Here is a 20,177-nt window from a genome sequence, read left to right on the forward strand (position 1 = left end):
AGCTGCACAGCAAAGAAAGGGCTGATGGATATGGGGTTACACATAATTGGACACACGTCACCAGTTTCTTTGATCTACCATACTGGGATATATTTCTTTTGCGCCATTGCATTGATGTGATGCACACATAGAAGAATGTTTTTGAAAATGTCTTTCACACGGTGATAGGTAATTTTAAATCAAAAGGCACAATGGCTGCAAGAAAGGATTTAGAAGCCCTGAACATCATGCCTGAGTTATGGTTAAATGGTTCTCGTAAGCCTAAGGATAAATACACTCTCACTCGAGATCAGCTAAAACTCTTATATAACTAGGTGGTTCAATAAAAATTACCGGATGGATGTTCTTCAAATATTACTAGGTATTGCAAGGTATCACAATTAAAGTTTCACGGAATGAAGTCACATGATTGTCATGTATTCATGTAGAAGTTGTAGCCTTCTTCTCTCCGTGAGCTTCTTCCGACTGATATCCACAAAGCACTTTGTGACCTGTCTAATTTTTTAAGGGGCAATGAAGGCCATGGACACGATGAAGATCGCAATTAAGATACGATAAATGAGGATCATGACCAAGCTCAAGATCAAGGTGACAGTCAAAATGAGGGTCATGAAAATGGTAATCAGGAGGAGAATATAGAGCAGGTGGTTCAGGTTGTCCTCCCTCAGAATTATAGAGGACGCGGTTATTCACCGGGCTTGTTCGGTAGTTTACCAAATCAGCCGATCGTCACCAGGATAGCAAATAATGAGTAAGTACTTTGTATTAAAATGATTAAATTAACTGCATCTTTACATGGTTAGTTATTAGTATAAGACTGCTTTATTATCTAACATTTATCTAAAATATTATAAGAATCATTGTGAGCTAAGTTTTCATGTCCAGATTATATGTTTGTGTGTGATATAATAAATCATAATTGCAGTCGTTCATCTTGTTTTCATGACTAGAACATGGCAAGAAAATTTATGTAAAAATGAGTTTTAATTGGTGCACCTCACAAATGTCTTCACATTTCACTAAAACTTTTTTTTCTACCTTGTTAAAACTCATTTTTCGGGGCTCTATTGCTGAGAGCACAAGTTCCAAGAAGTTCCTCTCCGACATTGAGCAATATTTTGCTAAAAATGAGAAAGCGAAAATGAGTAATCTTTTGTCAAAACTCGTGACCATGAAGTATAAAGGAAAGGGGAACATAAGGGATTACATCATTGTGATGTCTAATTTTACTGGCATACTCAAGCAACTCAAGTTAGAACTTTCGGATGTGTTACTTGTTCATTTGGTTCCTATATCTCCGCCTCCTCAGTTCGAACACTTTGTGATGAGTTATAATACTCAAAAGGAAAAATGGACTCTTAATGAGCTCATTTCACACTGTGTGCAAGAGGAATAGAGGGTTGTGTGAGAGAAGACTCAGAGTGCTCACTTGGCATCAAGCTCTCATGATAAGAAGAGAATGAGAGGTAAGGATATTGTAAGTGGAAAACCCAAGTATCAATTGCAAGAGAAGCAGGATAAGGGAACAACCTGCTACTTTTGTAAGAAGGCTGGACATATGAAGAAAGAGTGTTCCAAATATTATGCTTGGTGTGTGAAGAAGGGTAAGACTTCTATCTTTGTTTATTCTGAAGTTAATTTGGCTTCTGTACCTAAGGATACTTGGCGGGTAGATTCTGGTGCTACTACTCATATTGCTTTCTGCCTTGAATGAATAAATCCGCAACTTTTTCATTCCTTCCTTGGTAAATATGGCTATTTTCCACACGGTAGTTTTGTTTTCTATGGAGCCAAGGATCCTGAACTGCCACCACCTCATTTTCATCTCGAATGACCTATCTGAAGCCATTACATAGCGCTTCTTTTGTTGTATAAATTCCGGTCCAAATGAAGCTTGATCTTGTGCCTTTAATTGATTTCAGGAAATGCACATCTACGAAATATCAAGCTTTGAACACTCGAGAAACCAAAGATAGGGGGTGATGCATAAATTTCCAATAGTGCTTTCCTAAAATAGCAATGTTAAAACAATGTAGAGTCCGAAATCCTAGTCCTCATTGACACTTGGTACTGCTCATACCCTCCCAGGATATCCACTCCACGCCTGTGTTATCAGAATTACCCGATTGCCACAAAAAAATTGTTGATTAAGTGCTCGATCTCCATACATAGAGTTTTTGGTAGCAGGAAGCATGCCATACAATATGCTGGAATCGATTAAATAACATTCTTAATAAGAACCAATCTACCTCCTCTAGAAATCGGCATACCCTTCCATCCTTGAATACGTTTCCACACCTTATCTTTAATAAAGCCAAAGACCTTCTTTTTTAATCTCCCCACTAATGAAAGAAGTCCTAGGTATTTGCTGTTTCCAAGTGCTTCCGATACTCCCAAAATTTCTACTAACTCTCGCTGCTTTTCTGGTCTCACATTCGAGCTAGAAATCACACCATACTTTTGAGAGTTCACTGATTGACTTGACTATTATTCATAGATATTCAAAATCCCTTTAACAGCATTAGCTTCTACCATGTCGGCTCTGAAAAACAAGAAACTATCGTCCGTAAATATTAGGTGAGTAATAACTGGAGCTGTAGGACTTACCTTATACCCATGGATGACACCGTTTCTGGCTTCTAGATTCAAGGCATCCGAAAGACCTTCAATACACAATAGAAAAAGATACGGAGAAAGAGGATATCCTTGACGAAGCCCCTGTTTAGGGTTTATGGGGCCAATCGAGGAGCCGTTTAAACATACTTCATAAGACACTGTCGTAACACATAACATGACCCGACTAATCTATTTACTTCAGAAACCAAGACTTTTTATACAATTTTTTAAAAAATTCCAATCCACCCTGTCATATGCTTTGCTTTTGTCGAGTTTTAAAGCTACCTCTCCTTCCTGTCCTGTTTTTTTCCATTTCATATGGTGGAGCACCTCAAAAGCAATAAGAACGTTCTCTGTTATACTACGTCCTGAGACAAACGCAGATTGGTTCTCCAATATTAAGCCAGAAAGAAGCACCTTAAGACAGTTCGCCAAGACTTTGGCCAAAATTTTATAGAGCACATTGCATAATGCTATAGGCCTAAAATCTTTCATATTATTAGCATCTACCTTTTTTGGAATTAGCACTAGATTTATGTGATTAATCTCAGCTAGGAAAAGAACATTTAGCCAGCCATGAGTTACAACATTCATATACCTCAGAAGTTTTGAAGAAAGCTGGATTCAAACCATCCGGTCCTGACACTTTGTCAGGATGCATTTATTTCATAACTGTAGAGAATTCCTCAAATGACATCTCTTGAACAAGCTTATTATTTTGTTCTCGTGAAACTCGATTTTGTGGAATACCTTCCTCCATCCTCACCTCATCCGAAGCTTCAAAAATAGTCTGGTAATAATCTTGTATAATAGATTGCATACCTTCATCATTCTCCATTCTTTCACCGGCATCATTCATTAAATAATTAATATAATTCATCTTCTTTCTGCTTGTTGCTGATGAGTGGAAGAGTATAGTAATGGCATCCCCTTCTAACCAGAAAAGCTTGGCACGCTGCTTCCAATATGTTTCATCCTGCAACAAGAAATTATTAAGACACTCTTCTTCCTCCAAATAAAGATTCACCCCAGGTGTGTCAGTTTGATTGACCAGATCAGCTATGATCTCCTTCTGCCTTCTTACTTTTTCTCAGAACTTATTGAAAAAATGCTTCCCCTATTTAGCCATAAACGTAGAGACCCCATGCAGTTTAGGAAGTAAATGAATTAGAGGGATTTTAGACCATTAGCTCTACACTTCTTTTTTAAAATCTGCATCCTTCAACCAAACATTTTTGAATTTAAACTGGAACCGCCTATGCGACATTATTGAACATACAAGCTCTAGCTGAATTGGCTCATGATCAGACCTTGTAGTATGATGAACAGATATGTTACACAATGAAAAATTTGTTTAGCTAACTTACCGTGCTAAAAGCACGATCCAATTTTTAACGGACCCAATCCTACTTACCTCAACACTTCTCCCATGTATACTTTCCTCCACGTAAATCAATTTATGTGAAATCACAGTCCTCCAAAGCTAAGCCAAACCCCTCCATGAGACTCCAAGGGTGATCAGTTCTACCCCATTTATCCTCCTTATAAAGCAAATCTTTAAAATCCCCGAATATAACCAAAGGCACTTAAGAGAGTTAGCCAACCTTCTAATTAAATCCCAAGATTTCTTCCGGTTATGTCTTTCAGGATAACCATAAAAGCATGTCAGTCTCCAAGATACGCCATTGTTGTCTAGGAATTCAATGTCGACGTGATTTTGAGGGAAACCTTACACTTGACACGTAGCATGATATTTCCAGAATACTGCTAAACCACTACTGTGACCCACTCTATCCACCGAAAAGCACTGAGAAAACCCTAACTGAATACAAAGACTCTCTATTCTACTATCTGTAGAAATCATTTCTGAAAGAAATAGAACATCAGGTGTACGATCCTTAACGAGATCGCGTAAAACTCGCACTGTCCGAGGGTTCTCCAACCTCCTGCAGTTCCATCCTAATAAATTCATAATCCCTGGCTAGCTTGCTTCGCAAGCTTAGCCAATAAGATTTTGTTAGAGTCTATAGAATCACCATTACAAAGAACAGAATATGTACGATAAAGCCCAAAGTTATTAGCATCCATAGTATCAGTACAAAATGATCCAAATCTTCTACGTTTTCTTTCCTCCAAGTCCAGCCCAATAAGTTCCTCATCCACAGGCCCACTTACATTTAAACTTTTTGAATTATATCCCATTACCTGAGTGATATCACTTGAATTCAAAACTTCCTTAATAATAGACTTTCATTTATTGTTTTTTCAATTTTTGCGCTCATAAATAATTAGCTTCCCAAAATTGCACACCTGATCTTCCGGAAAAGCCTGGAATTTGTTATCCTTTCCAAACCTTTCCCCCCAGTCATCATCTCCCTCCTCTCGGAGCCATTTACTTTTTCCGGCCACCCTACGCGGCTGAGCTCGCAACCACGCTCCCCATTCCTTCTCTTCCGCACCTTCCTGACAACTAAATTTCCTTTGGAAAAATCGTTCTGTGTGTGATAACATGCTACATCTGAAACAAAAGTCACCAATTTTTTCATACTTACATTGGACAATGAAGTCTGCTGCATTTTTCCTAGTCACCTTCTTCCTTCTCTTGAGAGGTTTCCTGACGTCCACCTGAATTCTGACATGCATATAATCCTTCCATATTCCCCTGTTATTATTAGGATCATAATCGATTAATGTACCAAAAAAATTCCCAAGCTATCTACCAATGGATTCCGACATAAACCCAATTGGCAAATCATGGATTTGAATCCAGAAATTCACAGTTGTTAATGGGATTTTCGAGGGATCCTCTCCCAAAGCAAACCACTAAGCACGAAGATTTAGTAAATTGTGAGAATTTTGATGATGAACAAAATGAAATAATAATTTTTTTTTATAAGATGGTGAATACTACTTTTGAATCAATTTATCAAAACAATGCGTCGAAGTTCGTATGAAGCCGTTTCATTGAAAAAATAACCATAACTGTAGTAACAGTGGATGACTTGTCTCAGCTTATTGGATTTGTATTGCTTGATAATCTTAAATTACTTGTGAAGTACTACAATGCGCCAAAGATGATTAAATTATTGAATATGAAGTGTGAAAGATTCATACTTGCGAGAAAGATCGCATGTTATGTTACAAGAAAAATAACAGGACAAAATGTGACATGTGCAATGGAGATGGGTATAAAGTGCAAATAGATCCTAAAAAGTAGAAAGATCCAACGAAAAATATTACGTTACTTTCTATTATCATGAGATTGCATCATTTATTCAATATTGAGAATATTGCAAAATTTATAAGATTGCACTTATTGGACATTAAAGTTCAGTTCTAACCATTCTAAGAAAGTAAAGAAGCTAATATTATATGATAGAACATGAAAGATAGCTAGTTGCCATTTATCACCTTCAAGAATGATCAAATTTTAAAGTCTAATTCATTTTAAATTAGACATATAACCAATAATAATTGAGAAAATAAATCTAACAAACACTGATATTTTTTATCATATTTTAACAAATAAATATGTGTATTCAGATTTTTCAAATGGAAGGTGGCTTTGTCAACGATATAATTTTAAATAAATATAAAAATATATTGTGAATTATAAAAAGTAGCGATTTAAAAGGATTTTAAAGAAAAAAGAAAATTATAATAAATGAGAAAATTAACCCTAATTAATATGGATTTCATAGTTGAAATAGACAGGCTTATCTATAAGAAAAATTAATTTGGGCTTCACCTTTAAATTGGACATGTCCATATGTAAGAAGGTTCTAGATGCAGTAAAGGCCCATCTTCTAGAAACAGGTCATCAGGGTGCACCCTACCTCCCAGCCCTACATATACGGGAGATGAGGCAGCTTTTGTAGTCAAAGAAGATGAAACACATAAGCTAGATAAAAACTTAAGGTATATATATACAAATCTTACTTTCCTATAGTTTTTTAGGCTTTCAAGGTTCAGGCCGTTAACAAAGCCGATCAGATCGTAGATCTTAATTCATGGCCGCTGAGTTGAGTTCCGATGATGGCGGGGATAGCACATCAGAAGATGATCTCCTAGTTCTTGTGCCAAAAGGTATACAAATAGATAGATAACGCAAGGAATTTATATTTATTATCATATCAGTCTAATCCTTATTAGAGTGACTTCTAATCCTTATTAATATCTTTTTCCTGTTTGTATATATCATGAATAGGCTATATAAAAGGATTATTCATGATACATCAAATTAGAGGGCTCTTAGTCGATCACAGGGGAAGACTTCAAGGAAGCTCCAAGTAAGGTCATCCGTATATATGTATACATGTATTATTATTTTCTTTTTATATATTTACATAAATCTTCTGTCTTGTGGTCACCAAAAACTAATATGAGAATTTAAAGGGAATAAATCAGACCTTTTGGATTGTTGTCACACATGTTTTTGATGTTTTGTGATATATGTTTAAATGACAGGACATGATGCTGCCTTAATTGTGATCAAGGGCTTTCCAATCACAATCCATCAAGGGCTCTTGGAGAGCTATAGGAAATTCATCAGCTGCCAAGAGTTCAAAAGAAATCAACAACAACCAGAATCAACAATCTATTTTTTATTGTTTATGAAATAGTATCGCTAAATATTAGATGTTAGACCATAGTGTAAATTGAATTTTTTTACAGCAAGTAGTTATCAAAAAAAGAACACTGGTGTTGTAGAAACAATCCATATTTTATGATGTTTTTTGTCTTTCTTAATCTTTTTAATCATTACAAAAGGACAAATAACTAATCTAGCTTAAAAGTATATATACTTCGAGCATTTTAATGGTATTATCACTATAAAATTATCAAAATATACTTCTCAATCCTCACACATACTCAAAAGAACATAATATTAGTGAAATGAATGACTAAACATAATTTAATATGTATTTAAATGAAAACTAGAAACTGTGATCTCCACCTCTCTTTCTTGTAAAATATTTTTAAGCAAGATTATCTGACTCTAAAATTCTCACTTCTCTTTGCATACTCTTATTGGTGGAATTTAAAATAAAGTCGAACAAAATAACGATTTTAAAGTTTTATTAAAATAATGAGATGTTAAAAATAAATTATGAATTTATAACATTATAATATTTGTAAGAAAGAGAATAGTTAATTGTTATATTTATTTCCTAAAAATTATAAGAAAATTTAATATTTATAACATAAAATGAGTGATAAATTCAATGGAACCCAGTTGAATATATAAATTAACACTCTTAAATACGACATGAAACCGTTGAATTTAGTGCCACTTGAGCCATTGAATTACATCTAACTTACCAAATTTAACTTTAAATTTAACAATCACTACAAAAAAAATGGCTAAATACAACCGCCCAAAAAACGGTTGTATTTAGTTAAATACAACCAGATCCGGTTGTATTTAAGTAATTACAACCGTTTTTTGGGCCGGTAGTAAATGCTCGAGTCATAATCAGTAGACCGGTCGTATTTAGTATAGGAGCGGCTAAATATGACCGCTAAAATTCGACCGAAAGCGGTAAAATTTGTATTTCACCTAAATTTTGAAAATCCCGCCCAAAAAATTGAATTTTTGAAAAAATTTAAAAAGTTCGCCTAAACTATAAATTCGACTATATACGGTTGAAAACATTGTTATAAATTCGACCTAATGCGGTCGAATTAACGAGCATCAGATTTTAAAAAAAAATCTCACCGAAAAATTCTTAGTTTCCGGTGAGCTTCGATCACCGCCATTGTTCATTTACTATTTTCCTTTCAGTGGATTCTTCTTCACCTCTAGCAGCAACTCAAACTTAAATTCCTCTCCATTTCTTCCTTTTTCACTCCATCCACCGCCAAATCCTTCGGTGACACTTCTTTCCCAATTTCCCCCAAACCACATCCCCCTTGACTTCCTTAACACTAAACCGACTATACATCATCCGAACAACCTATTCCCCTCTTTAACTTCACCCTTCCTCCTCTAATCCCCACACTTTTCATAAGCAGCCAACATCATATTATTAAACCAAACATCCAAAATCCATCCCACATTTCACCACTCTCGAATGCATCACCTTCGTCGTCCTCAAATCCCCACAATTCCCACACGCATCCAAAATCTTCACAAACAAAAGCTCATCGAGAACAACACCCTCCTCCATCTCACAAAAAAGCTCCAAAACTTCACCCCACCTCTTCTCCCTCGAAACCCCACCAATCATAGCAGGCCAAGTAAACAAGTCCCTCTCATGTAATTCATCAAACACCTTCCGTGCATCATCAATAAACCCACATTTTGCAAACATACCAACCAATTTAGTCTCAATAAATGAATCGACATCACCCAACAAATGCAAACTCCCATAAAGCTTACGACCCAACTCAATTGAATTACAACTTCCTTGGTGCCTATAGATGGGTACATAGAAGAAGACATGTTGGTCTGTAGTAATAAATATTTTCTATTTGTGTGTATATTTATTTGTGTAGGTGTTTGTTGTGATTTGATGAGGATGAAGAAGGCGTTTGAAGGGTTTGAGAAAAGATGGAAAGCGGGGGAGAGGTGGACGGCGGCAAGAGGGGAGGACAGGGGCCGTAGGGTTTTAAGTTAGAAAAATATTATTTTTTAGTTTATTTATAAAATATAATACTCACCGTTGGATTATCTTTTGATACTTAAATTTGGTACGTTGGATCTAAATCACGCGGATTGCTGACGTGCCAAGCTAAATACGATCGCAACCAATTGAATTTAGGAGTGTCAATTTATAAATTCACTTCATATATTGCGTATTTTTTGTTATGAAAATTAAAATACGGATAAATTCTATAAAAAGTAATGTAATTTGTTAATTTTTTTCTTAATATATTTTAATTTTATAATTCATTTTAACAACTCACTATTATAATAAAATAATTGAAATTATGATTTTTATCAATTTTATGATAAATTCTATTAAAAAGAATGTGCGGTGAAATTTAGAATTATGTTTAATTATATATTATATGTTAAAATAATTGATATCTAATGATTAGTTCTTTTATCTTTTCAAAAAAAATTATCATATCACTAAAATATCAAGTTTTATATATTATATTGATATGATAAAAATTTTAGAAAAAAATAAATATATTCGGTTTGCCTTTTTAATAGTCAAAGTGTAGTTTGACCAGTACTTCTAACTAGTGTTTAATCTCATATTGATGTTTCGATATTTTGAAAAATATGAATGAATGATCCAACCGTACGGATGTCAAAATCAGTATATTTTAGTGATATGACAAAAAATTTTGAAAAAAAAATATATTTGGTTTGTTTTTTTAATAGTCAACTAGTAATTTGACTCGTACTTCTAACTAGTGTTTAATCCCATATTGATGATTCGATATTTTTAAAAATATTAATGAATGATCCAACCATTCAAATGTCAAGATCTGTATATTTTAGTGATATGACAAAAAATTTAAAAAAATTAAATATATTTGGTTTGCCTTTTTAATAGTCAAAGAGTAGTTTGACCAGTACTTCTAACTAGTGTTTAATCTCATATTGATGTTTCGATATTTTTAAAAATATTAATGAATAATCCAACCGTACGGATGTTAAGATCAGTATATTTTAGTGATATGACAAAATTTTTTGAAAAAAATAAATATCTCTCATTTGCTTTTTTAACAGTCAACTAGTAATTTGACCCGTACTTCTAACTAGTGTTTAATCCCATATTGATGATTCGTAATTTTCAAAAATATTAATGAATGATCCAACCGTACGGATGTCAAGATTTGTATATTTTAGTGATATGGCAAAATTTTTAGAAAAAATAAATATATTTGGATTGCCTTTTTAATAGTCAAAGAGTAGTTTGACCAGTACTTCTAACTAGTGTTTAATCTTATATTGAAGTTTCGATATTTTTAAAAACATTAATGAATGATCCAACCGTACGAAAGTCAAGATCAGTATATTTTAGTGATATGACACATTTTTTTTAAAAAAATAAATATATTTGGTTTGCTATTTTAACAGTCAACTAGTAATTTGACCCGTACTTCTAACTAGTGTTTAATCTCATATTGATGATTCGATATTTTTAAAAATTTTAATCAATGATCCAACCATACGGATGTCAAGACCTGTATATTTTAGTGATATGACAAAAATTTTAGAAAAATATAAATATTTCTGGTTTTCCTTTTTAATAGTCAAAGAGTAGTTTGACTAGTACTTCTAATTAGGGTTTAATCTCGTATTGATGTTTCTATATTTATAAAAATATTAATAATTGATCCAACCGTACGGATCAAGATCTGTATATTTTAGTCATTTGACAAAAATTTTAGAAAAAAATAAATATATTCGATTTGCCTTTTTAATAGTCAAAGAGTAGTTTGATCAGTACTTCTAACTATTGTTTAATCTTATATTGATGTTTCGATATTTTTAAAAATATTAATGAATGATCCAAACGTACGGATGTCAAGATCAGTATATTTTAGTGATATGACAAATTTTTTTGAAAAAAATAAATATATTTGGTTTGCTTTTTTAACAGTCAACTAGTAATTTGACCCGTACTTTTAACTAGTGTTTAATCCCATATTGATGATTCGATATTTTTAAAAATATTAATGAATGATCCAACCGTACGGAGGTCAAGATCTGTATATTTTAGTGATATGACAAAAAATTTAGAAAAAATAAATATATTTGGTTTGCCTTTTTAATAGTCGAAGAGTAGTTTGACCAGTAATTTCCGCCATTTTAAAAAATAATTCGACCGAAATCGGTTGAATTTAGTACAAAATTCGTTGGCGGGAAAATTCCCTCCATTTTTTAGCATGGCTAAATTCGACCGAATGCGGTTGAATTTAGGAGCACGGCTAAACTCAACCATATACGGTTGCATATAAATACGGTTGTATTTATTCGGTTGTAATTACTAAGGCTAAATTCAACCGAATGCGGTTGAATTTAGGAGCACGTCTAAACTCAACCGTATATGTTTGTATATAAATACAGTTGTATTTATTCGGTTGTAATTAGTACTAAATTCGACCGCGTAAATACGACCATATATAAATATGACCACATGCGGTTGTATTTAGCCGCGCCCTTAATTTCAACCGGAAACGGTTGAATTTGATGTCGGTTGTATTTGTACGGTTGTATTTAACCTTGTTTTCTTGTAGTGAATCCAACAAATGTGTTCACATTTTACAAAAAAATAAAAATATAGTCAATAACCCCCACCCCACCCCACCCCCTTCTTTCACTCACATAGGTTACCCTTTCTATTTCTCTCACCTTCACCAAACCCCTCATTTCTGTTATATTTTAGGGGCAAAAAATCCACTTCTTCTCCCCCCTCTCCCCTCCCGTAGATAATTTTATGAAAATTTTTATTTACTTGATTTGATACAAATTTGTAGTTGTTATAATGACTAATAATTAACACTTGAGAAATTAGCATGACAAGAAATAAACCTGTTCCAGGTTGTAGTACAATAAATTCATTATGTTATTTATAGTGTTGGGTGTTCCTCCAACAGCTAAAGGTTTGAGAGGCCCCCTCTTGGATTAATACAAAGGTCAAAATCAAAATCCCTGTCGTTCATGCATTATTTATACAAATCTTGCAGCAACATGCCCACATTTTGCTGCCGTCGGATCTCAAAAAGGATTCAACCAAACAGAGCAATAAGAAATTGTCGCTTCTACTTGTGTTTAGATGGAACCGGAGAAATTGTCGATCATCCACTTAACGGTCAATATTAGATAAAAAGTTAAGCATATACCATGAAAGTGCTTACTGCAGGTACCTAGTTGTGTAAGTGTGTACAGGGTATGTGTTATGTTATGTGTATTTTATTATTTCTAAATATTCATTTCTGTTGAAACTTTATTTCTAATGAACCAAAGATTGTAGTAGGAAAAAAAAAGTATACAACACTATAAAAATAAAACAAAAGGAATCATAAGGATGAGTTCTAGAGTGAGAAGCTCCTCATTCTCTATAGAATTTCAATTTCCCGCCTAGCTATTACACAGATCTAATATCCAGTGCATGCTATTATCCAGCAGTCCTTCCTTCCTTTTCTTCAACCTAAATTTTCTTCCAACCTTCTTCTCGGTCCCTTTATCCACTTACTCTATACATGCTTTGTACTTTCTGCTTCCCCTCCTCATTACCTACATTTCAACACCCATATTTCATATATTCTTGATTCTCCATGGGGTCCCGGAATTCTGAAAACTCCGGTAGCATGAACTCGGAGGAATTTTCTAATTTCATTGGACACAACTACGTGGCTCCCACTTTGCTAGCTCTTCCAGCAATTGATCATCAAGTATTCCTCGCAGAAGCTGCTCGGAATAGTGAGTGGTCACCTACTACGGCTCAAAGAATTTATGAAGAAACTAGATTAATCTTGGATGGTGGTTCTACCAGGAATGATTCTGGCCCTAGCAAGGATAACTCCCCAAAGGGTTCCACTAAATTTTCAGCCTTTGTGGCAACTAAGAATCCAGGTACAGTTCTTACTAGCCCCCCTACCTTGGAAGATTTACATGATAGTGTCTCTGTGCAAAATGGTATACTTACATTTTATGTTCCAAAGGAGACTGTGTTTGAGTCTGGTGCAAGCACGGAACCTTTACCAAATTATGATGCTAATACTGGAAATAAGAATACCAGGAGTTCTATTGTAACTAAGAGCATTCCTTCTAAGGACCCCACACCTAATGATGCTGCAAAAATTACTGTTAATGAGGATGGTTCGGCAACAGTTAGACCACCTATGGATTTTCTTGCCAATGCTCGTAAAAATTGGAGTACTAGTATCATAGGGCATTTCATTGGGGGAAGTTTCGATTTTCATTTTATGCGTGAGCAAGCTTTCAAGTATTGGAAAAATCATGGCTTGAGCAGAGTGTTTTATAGCTCCAAGGGTTATTTAACTTTCAAATTCAATTCTGAGAAGGAGAAGCATGATGTTCTTAACCTAACTTCAGTTGTTATGGGGGGTAGAACTCTCTACTTACTACCTTGGATGGATTCTAACAAATTCAAGAAAAATGTCATAGAATCAGTTCCTTGTTGGTTGAAACTGGAAGATGTTCCACATTCATATTGGTCTCGGGATGGTCTTACTCATATTGCAAAGGCAGTGGGTTTGCCATTGAAATTTGATGAAACAACTACAAGATTTGGACCCACTAAGTATTCATCTATTCAGGTGATGTTGTCCTATTCTAGCCCAAGGTCGGACTTTGTTTGGGTGCCAGTTCAAAATGAGTTTGGTGAGGAGGAATTAGTCAAGGTTTACATAGTTTACCCACAGTAACCTTACTCTTGCAGCCACTGCAAAGCATTTGGGAACTCCTTCTCGAGGTGTCCTCATAACCCTAATGTTGTCAAACCGTATCCTAGACCAAGACCAGGGGGAGCTACTCAGGGAGCTTCAAAATTGGAAAAGAAAATTCAGCCCTCCAATGAATTAGCCCAAGTACAACATGATGGTCCTAGTGCTACTACTAATGTAAATAATGAAGATATTAACCCTGTGGTTTTTGGTGAATTCTTGGGCTGTGATCTGGTTTTGGATGGTGATCAGACTCTTGAGGATGTTGAGCAACAGGAAGGAAACACAGATAATCTTGACAACTTAGAGGAATTTGACAGGGAATCTGGCAAATAAATTGACAGCAATGATTTGGTAAATACTTTGACTCAGTTGGAGGAACAAACGGTGGGAACTCTTGTATTAGAATCCACTACCAATAATGATGGCACAATTGTTGACAATATTTCTGCAAAATCACCAGGTCAAAAAAAAAAGAGGTCATAGCCAGGATGCTACATGAGTGACAACTATACTTGCAGCACCCGCATCACCTGCAGTATGCACAACACCTGCACCTATAGTAGTTGGTGCACCAAAAGCACACATTGTCATTGAACTTAAAGCTCCAAAGTCTGATTTAATCGATGAAAATGGGTTTACAAAGGTGGTAAACAGGAAAAGTTCAGCACAAAAAAAGAGTCCTGCACTGGCTGTTCAGCCCCCTAGCCTCAGACGTTTGAAATGAATTTTTCAGCTTGGAACGTAAGGGGCATCAACAAAGCCTCTCATCAAAAAGATTGCAAAATTTTATTCTATCTATTAAAGTTAACCTCATGGGAGTTTTAGAAACTAAAGTCAAGAGTGGTAATGCTATGGGTATTTCGAAGAAAATTCATAGGGACTGGAAATGGTTATTTAACTATAATCATCATTACAATGGTCGTGTATGGGCTGGTTGGAATCCCAGTGTGTGGGATATTTCTATTCACTCGATGTCTAGCCAGGTTATTACTTGTAATGCTATTTTTCTAGAAAAGAACATCTCCTTTTTAGTATCATTTATGTATGCTTTTAATAATGCAATAGACTGAGTTCCTCTATGGGATTATTACTTGGCTTTGAGTAATACTACATCACCTTGGTGCCTCCTTGGTGATTTCAATTGTGTTACTAGTCTTGGTGAAATTTCTAGTAGCAGGGAACATTGGACGCCAGCAATGCAAGTATTCAAAGATTGTCTTGCTAACTGTGGCCTTGATAATGTGCGTATAATGGGGGATATTTTTACTTGGACTAACAAGCGTCAAAATAACCCTGTGCTAAAACGCTTAGATAGATTGATAGCTAATGGTCATTGGTTCAATTCTTTCACCGAGGGATATGTTTTTGTTAAACCTCGTGGCATTATGGACCACAATTCCATCTTTTTTGAAGAGCCAATGCAACTTCAAAAGCTCAACAAACCTTTTCAGTTCTTTAACTTCATGGCCGATATTCCTGGGTTTCCTGATGATATTGAAAAAGCCCGGTCTTTACAATGCTCAGGCCCTTTCTATAATCGTTTTGCTTCCAGGTTGAATGAAACCAAAGTTTTTCTTAGACAGCTTAATAGGGATCATGACAATGTATCTTCTAATATCCTGACAGCAAGAGCTAATCTAGAGGATATCCGAATGTGTATGATCAATAATGGAGATCCCACCCTTCTTACTTTGGAAAAAGACCTCATTATCAAGCTCAATATGGCTCTTATCGAGGAGGAATCTTTATTTCTTCAAAAATCTAGAGTGAAGTGGATGGGGCTTGCAGATGGAAATAACTCTTGTTTCCTCAAACAATATAAAGCAAACTGGAATCATAACAAGGTGCTAGCTCTTGAGGATTCGAAAACCATGATGCATGGCCAGTTACCGTGTGCTAACTTAGCAATCAATTACTTCAAAAACCTGTTGGGGCCTGAGATTGTTCACTCTCGTATTGATTTGGAGCCTGTGGATTGCAAGGTCCTTACTGAGGCCCATGCTACTTTGCTTTGTGCTCAAGTTACAGATGCTATTATTCTTGATACCTTGAAGAAATTGAAGAAAAATAAGGCTCCCGGGCCTGATGGCTTTAATGTCGATTTTTTTTTGGATACCTGGAGCACCACAGGGCCTGATTTCTGTGCTTGAGTAAAGAATTTTTTTAAAACTGGGTTTCTTCCCTCAGGTATAAACTCAACATTCATCTCCCTTAATCCTAAAGTAGATTCGCCCACTATTATGAGTCATTTTCGCCCTATCTCCCTTTGCACTGTTATGTATAAATGCATATCCAAAATCATAGCAGCAAGGCTCAAATTAATCATGCCTTCTATCATTGATATTGCTCAATCTGCATTTATTCCGGGGAGGTCTATATCTGACAACATATTGCTTGCTCAAGAATTATTCTGTGGCTATGATAGGGACACAGGCTCCTCTAAGTGTGCACACAAGATTGACCTTCATAAGGCATTTGATTCTTTAAACTGGGACTTTATTATGGTTGTTTTGTCTAGGCTTCTTTTCCCAGATATTGTTATCATGTGGATCAAAGCGTGTCTTTGCACTACTCGCTTTTCTGTAAAGCTCAATGGTGTTATTCACGGGTATGTTCCAGGGTCTAAGGGCATTCGCCAAGGGGATCCAATGTCTCCTTATAACTTCGCCATTTGTATGCAAATATTGTCCAACATCCTCAACGAAGTCCCTCAGGATTTCAAATATCATTGGCATTGTAAAGAAATAGGCCCCACGCACCTATTTTTTGCTGATGGCGTTCTCTTTTTCTCTCATGGATCCCGTAATTCAGTTATGCATATTATGGATTCGATTGCTAAATTTTCCTCTTAGAGTGGTCTATCTCCTAGCATCCATAAAAACAACGGCTTTTTAGGCAACTGTGATCCTGATTTTATTGAGTGGTTTGATTCCTTGTTGATTCCTTGTTGAACCGATTTTACCATACTTTTCTTTAAAGTGACAAAATTTAAGTTTTAGCAACCATTTTCACCATAAATGCCCAAAATCTAAGTCATTCACTACCGTCTGCTTCAACATCGGTCGATTTTGCACAATAGATTTGATTATTCATTTTCGGCCTACTGTTATATACATGATCAAATATAATATATAGCTTTTTGTGTCTATAAACCATCACAAATTGGTCGTAAATAATTCTACATTTCTGACCAACCTTTTCCAACCAAAATATAGGTCAGTTAGTGGGAAATAGTTGTGAAGTGGATTTCCACCGCGGTATTTGGGGTCACATGTTAAGATATCCAAATCTTTTAAACAATTAAAAAGTTTTGTCGATCAAGTCCGGTTTACGTTTTATTTCCAACCATTGGGTCAAAACCAACCCCGTTTTAAAAGACCGATTATATGGGTCATTCGAGGGTCAGTTTTGCACTCATTTCCAACGTACAAGGGCAAATTGCGACCAATTTTTTCGGTTATTTATGACACTTTTTTCTTGGAGTGAGAATTTATTTGAAGTTCTTGGTCTAAAATTAATAAGCTAAACATTGAACATAATGTATTGTTGGCGGAAGAAACAAAGTCCTAGTTTCCATGATATTATTTGTGAAAATAAAATAAACAAAATATCATGAATGACATATATAGTGTGAAAATAAAGCATACATAGTATTTATGGTACCCTGTCAAAAAAATATTATTTATGGTATTCTATGTACTGCTAAAATTATGATGGACATGTGTCCAAGTGATGAATGTAGTTTATCATAATTATGTATCCACATCATGAAACTTTCTTATTAAACCTAAGGTGGAAACACGTAAATAATATGGTAATTAAGAAATTAAGAAATGAATATAAAACATAAATGAATACTATTTTCTTACATTTGCCCTTGAACTTGCTGCAGATTTTATTCTTGGCCTTGAGACTGTCCTTGGACGTTGAATGTTTGGTATTTTCCTTGGTGTTGTTTTTGATATTGTTCTACAGGAAGAGTGTTGGGCATATCTCTTTTTCTTGTTTAGACCATTCTTTGATACAAGCCCGGCCTTGAACTTGTGACTATCTTTCTTGCAGGATGAATGATGTCACTGGGCTCGATTATTGTTTAGTATGTGATTTAAGGTGGTACCCAAGTATAAATCCATATAGCATAAGTTAATTTTATTGTCCGCTAATTTGATGAATAATACATAGCAGATGTAAGACCTGTTGTATAAAATTATCAAGAGAAATTAATTGGTTATGAAATTCTAATTAACCCTGTATTAAATTAAATTAGGCTAAATCATGTTTTCGTTCATATTCACGATCTAGAACTAGATATATTTATAAGTTAACATTCATTTAACTAAATTACTGACAATACCTACATATAATCATTATTTCCAAAAGTTAAAAAACCCTTATTTTTGACTAAATCTGTATTTTACCTTCACTAACATCATAAGTTACATCAAACAATAAATCTGGACTAAAGAGTTTATTTGGAAACTACAAAATAGCATTAATAGTTTTTCAGAAATGCACCTTAATTATTTGATTCTTGTAGATAAAAATTTTCGCCCATAACTTATATTATTATGTGACATTAAAGTTGAATAATTTTAAAATATCACTAAATATTTTTATATTATAAAAATCTGAAACCATCCAGAGATGTTCACAACGTAGAGTGACAATTCTTCTTCACTGGAATCTAGCATTTGCTTCATAGAAAAGTTCTAGTACTATTTGCTTTGACCGAGATCTTTGGGGATGATTCCGTACTACTGCTGCCTTTGGAGAAATTTTTTTCTCACCATCTACAACCAATGTCTTTCGAACAAAACTATACCATCTTAGCACGTGTAACATCCCAGTCCCACATCAATAAGATTAAAATTTGTTGTTCACTTTATATGGCAAAGTATTATTACTATGTGCAACAACAAATTATGATCTTCTGGGATCCTGTGGTGGGCTTGTTGTTTACCCAAATTGGCTGCATTTGTGATAGCAGTCTTCGACTTATTTCAGACTCAGAATCAGGATTGGACCCAGTTTTGAAAAATACTCAAGATTTGACCCAGGTTGTCACATATGGTAAAAGAGCTCACTCTCTAAATCTTGATTCGTTAAGTTATCGAAGGTGGGAAGACAAAGGCTGGTAGTATTATCCTAAAATGGATTGAGATCCTGAGGTGGGGCACGACGCCAGTCGGTATTATCCCATAATGGGTAGAGATGTATAATCTTGTTCCCATGGGCTATTCATTTAAACCTTATGAGATTGTCAAAAGTTTAGGTAGGGGAGCTTGTAACATCCCAATCCCACATCAATAAGATTTGGGACTTCTGTTCAATTTATATGGTAAAGTACTACTACTATATGCACCAATAAATCGTGATCTTTTGGTGGCCTACGATGGACTTGTTGTTTATCCAAGTTGGTTGTAATTAGGATAACAAGCTTCTAATTATTTTGGACTCGCAATCGGGACGGGACCCGATTTTGAAAAATGTTCGGGATTTGAACCGAGTTGTCATAGTCTGCATATTTTTAGGAAGACCCGTGACATTAATAAAATTATCGATATTGAAAAATTATCAACATCAATTACCTAATCTAGAAACTCAACAACTCCCTGAGACCCTCAAATAATGGTATATTAGCTCTTACAGTATCATTGTCATTAGGCGAATTTCCCATGGTCGAATGTGAGCTAAATGATATAAATTAGGGTTTTGAGTCGATTATACATCAATATGGAAGAAATTTCAACAGTAACAGCAAGACCATTACCGACTTGCTCTCATACCATGAGAGAATTCACGAATATTAATCAATCTGGTTCCATTATTGCAGATCAGAGATGAAGATCCAGAGAAAATGTATAGATATAATATGTTGTATGTATATTTACAATATGAAAGTCATTAATCAGAAGAGAAGTCAATTGAGTCTGACTGTACAATCTAATCTTATCTATATACAAAACCTAGTTTGTTAAATTAAGTTTCCCGCCAAAATAACCAACTCTAAAATGTGTAATTGTAATTTAAATATATTCATTTATTCTAATACAACTAAAGTAAAGTATGCAATGTATTTCTTATTAACTTTACAGATTATTAGGCTAAATGGGATGGGATATGGTGCAACTCTTTCTAAGCATTCTTGTCAATCTTCAGCCTTTATAGAATAAGAAAAGATAATT

At 34.7% G+C, this 20,177-nt stretch overlaps 3 protein-coding genes across 3 annotated transcripts; 2 read left to right on the forward strand and 1 right to left on the reverse strand.

The window, feature by feature from the left end:
* The first annotated feature begins 976 nt into the window (after positions 1-976).
* LOC141680707 (uncharacterized) lies at positions 977-1,396 on the forward strand. Its single transcript, XM_074486857.1, has one exon. It carries the CDS (start codon positions 977-979, stop codon positions 1,394-1,396), a length of 420 nt encoding a protein of 139 aa, XP_074342958.1.
* Positions 1,397-2,217: 821 nt separating this feature from the next.
* On the reverse strand, positions 2,218-4,588 carry LOC141680708 (uncharacterized). The gene is made up of 5 exons (XM_074486858.1): positions 4,382-4,588; positions 3,367-3,592; positions 2,838-3,167; positions 2,608-2,663; positions 2,218-2,484 (listed from the first exon to the last, which is right to left on the reverse strand). The coding sequence occupies exons 1-5, from the start codon at positions 4,586-4,588 to the stop codon at positions 2,218-2,220; spliced, it is 1,086 nt and encodes a 361-aa protein (XP_074342959.1).
* A 10,654-nt stretch (positions 4,589-15,242) lies between these two features.
* On the forward strand, positions 15,243-16,142 carry LOC141680709 (uncharacterized). The gene has a single exon (XM_074486859.1). It carries the CDS (start codon positions 15,243-15,245, stop codon positions 16,140-16,142), a length of 900 nt encoding a protein of 299 aa, XP_074342960.1.
* Positions 16,143-20,177: the final 4,035 nt, after the last annotated feature.

The sequence above is a fragment of the Apium graveolens genome, chromosome 8 (assembly GCF_009905375.1).
Source record: "Apium graveolens cultivar Ventura chromosome 8, ASM990537v1, whole genome shotgun sequence".
Taxonomy (NCBI): Eukaryota; Viridiplantae; Streptophyta; class Magnoliopsida; order Apiales; family Apiaceae; genus Apium; species Apium graveolens.